We start from the raw sequence: 1,609 nt of genomic DNA, 5'->3' as shown, positions 1-1,609 counted from the left end.
AAAAAAAAAAAAAAAAAAAAAAAAAAAGAAATTGATTTTCCTACGTTGAAACAACTTTTCTTATCCAGGATAAATCCCACTTGGCAGTGGTGCATAATCCATACAATATTTTGTAAATTTCAGTTTTCTAGTATTTTTTTGAAGATTTTTGCAACTATATTTAAAAGACATATTGTAGTGTTCTTTACTTGTATCTTTGTCTGGCTTTATTATCAGAGTAATACTGTCCTCATAGAATGAGTTAGGGAGTATCACACCTCTTCTATTTTTTGGAAGTTTGAGAAGAATTGGTGTTAATTCTTCTTTAAATGTTTCATAGAATTTACCAGTGAAGCCATCTGGTCCTGGGCTTTTCATTGTGAAGAGTTTTAAAATTACTGACTCAATTTCTTTATTTGTCCTAAGTCTGTTCAGATTTTGTTTATTCTTGAGACAATTTTCGTAGTACATGTTTGAAGGAAATTGTTCGTTTCATCTGGGATATCCAATATCTCGTTTGTTGGTGTAGTCCCTTGTAATAATTTTTATTTTTGCAAGGTTAGAAGTAAAATCCTAACTTTCATTTGTGATTTTAATAATTTGAGTCTTCTTTGTTTTTTATTTTTTGTTAGTGTAAAGGATTTTTCTAATATGTGGATCTTTTCTAAGAACAAAGGTTTGGTTCCACAGATTTAATCTATTTTTAAAATTTTTACTTTAATTTACCACTGCTCTTATCTTTCTCATTTCCTTCCCTGCTAGCTTTTAGTTTAGTTTACTCTACTTTTTCTAGTTCCTTACTGATATGAAATCTTTTTTTCTGTCAGCTTTAGTGAGATGTACCTGTATATAATCCAGGCGTATCACGTTATGTTTTGATATAAGTACACACTGTGAAATGATTACAATCAAGCTAATTAATATATCCATCACGTCACATGGTTACCTTTTTTTTTTTTTCTTTTGGTGTGGTGAGAGTACTTAAGATCTACTTAGAAAATTTCAAGTATACAATACATAATTACCTACCATAGTCACCATGCCGTACATTTGGTCTCCAGAACTTAATCATCTTATTATCACAAGTTTGTACTCTTTGACCAAAACCTCCTCATTTCCCACCCCTACCCTGGTAACCAACTTCTGCTCTCTATTCCCATGAGCTCGACTTTTTTAGATTGCACGTATCAGCGAGATCGTGCAGTATTTGTCTTTCTGTGGTAAGAGAATCTTATTTCGCTTGGCATAATGTCTTCCAGGTTTCCGGGTCCAACCAGTGCCCTGCATGGATCCCCACCGAGATTCCAGTTCCCTGACCGCTGTGGAGCTTCAGCCTCACTGGCAAGACTGGAGTCCATTAGGCTTGCAAAAAGAGTTTTCAATCTACATCGTTTCAACTTAAGAAGGAAACATCTTAGTTTCCAATAAAAGTGGACCACAGCTTTAAGTTTCTCTTAAATCATTTTTCTTTTTTCTAAAGGAAAAAGACTTAATATGAAGAAAAATTAGTTTAAAATAGGCAGGGAGCAACGGAAACAGACACAAAGCTTACCAAACGCGGAAAACAAAGGCGCCCTGGGCGAGAGGCGCAGCGAGGAACCTGCTCCAGCCCCGGCCCCGCCCCCCGCTC

General features: G+C 35.3%; 1 protein-coding gene across 1 annotated transcript in view; it reads right to left on the bottom strand.

Annotated features, from left to right (window-relative positions):
• Positions 1-1,609, bottom strand: part of LOC103592053 (zinc finger protein 382-like) — a 26,469-nt gene that overhangs the window by 17,206 nt on the left and 7,654 nt on the right. Inside the window, exon 2 of the mRNA XM_008574642.1 lies at positions 1,532-1,606. Coding sequence (XP_008572864.1) covers positions 1,532-1,606 — 75 coding nt within the window. The remainder of the gene's footprint in view (positions 1-1,531; positions 1,607-1,609) is intronic.

The sequence above is a fragment of the Galeopterus variegatus genome, unplaced genomic scaffold, assembly GCF_000696425.1.
Source record: "Galeopterus variegatus unplaced genomic scaffold, G_variegatus-3.0.2 Scaffold1078, whole genome shotgun sequence".
Classification (NCBI taxonomy): Eukaryota; Metazoa; Chordata; class Mammalia; order Dermoptera; family Cynocephalidae; genus Galeopterus; species Galeopterus variegatus.
The sequence above is the reverse complement of the archived record's forward strand: the minus strand, read 5'-3'. Positions and strand labels throughout refer to the sequence as shown.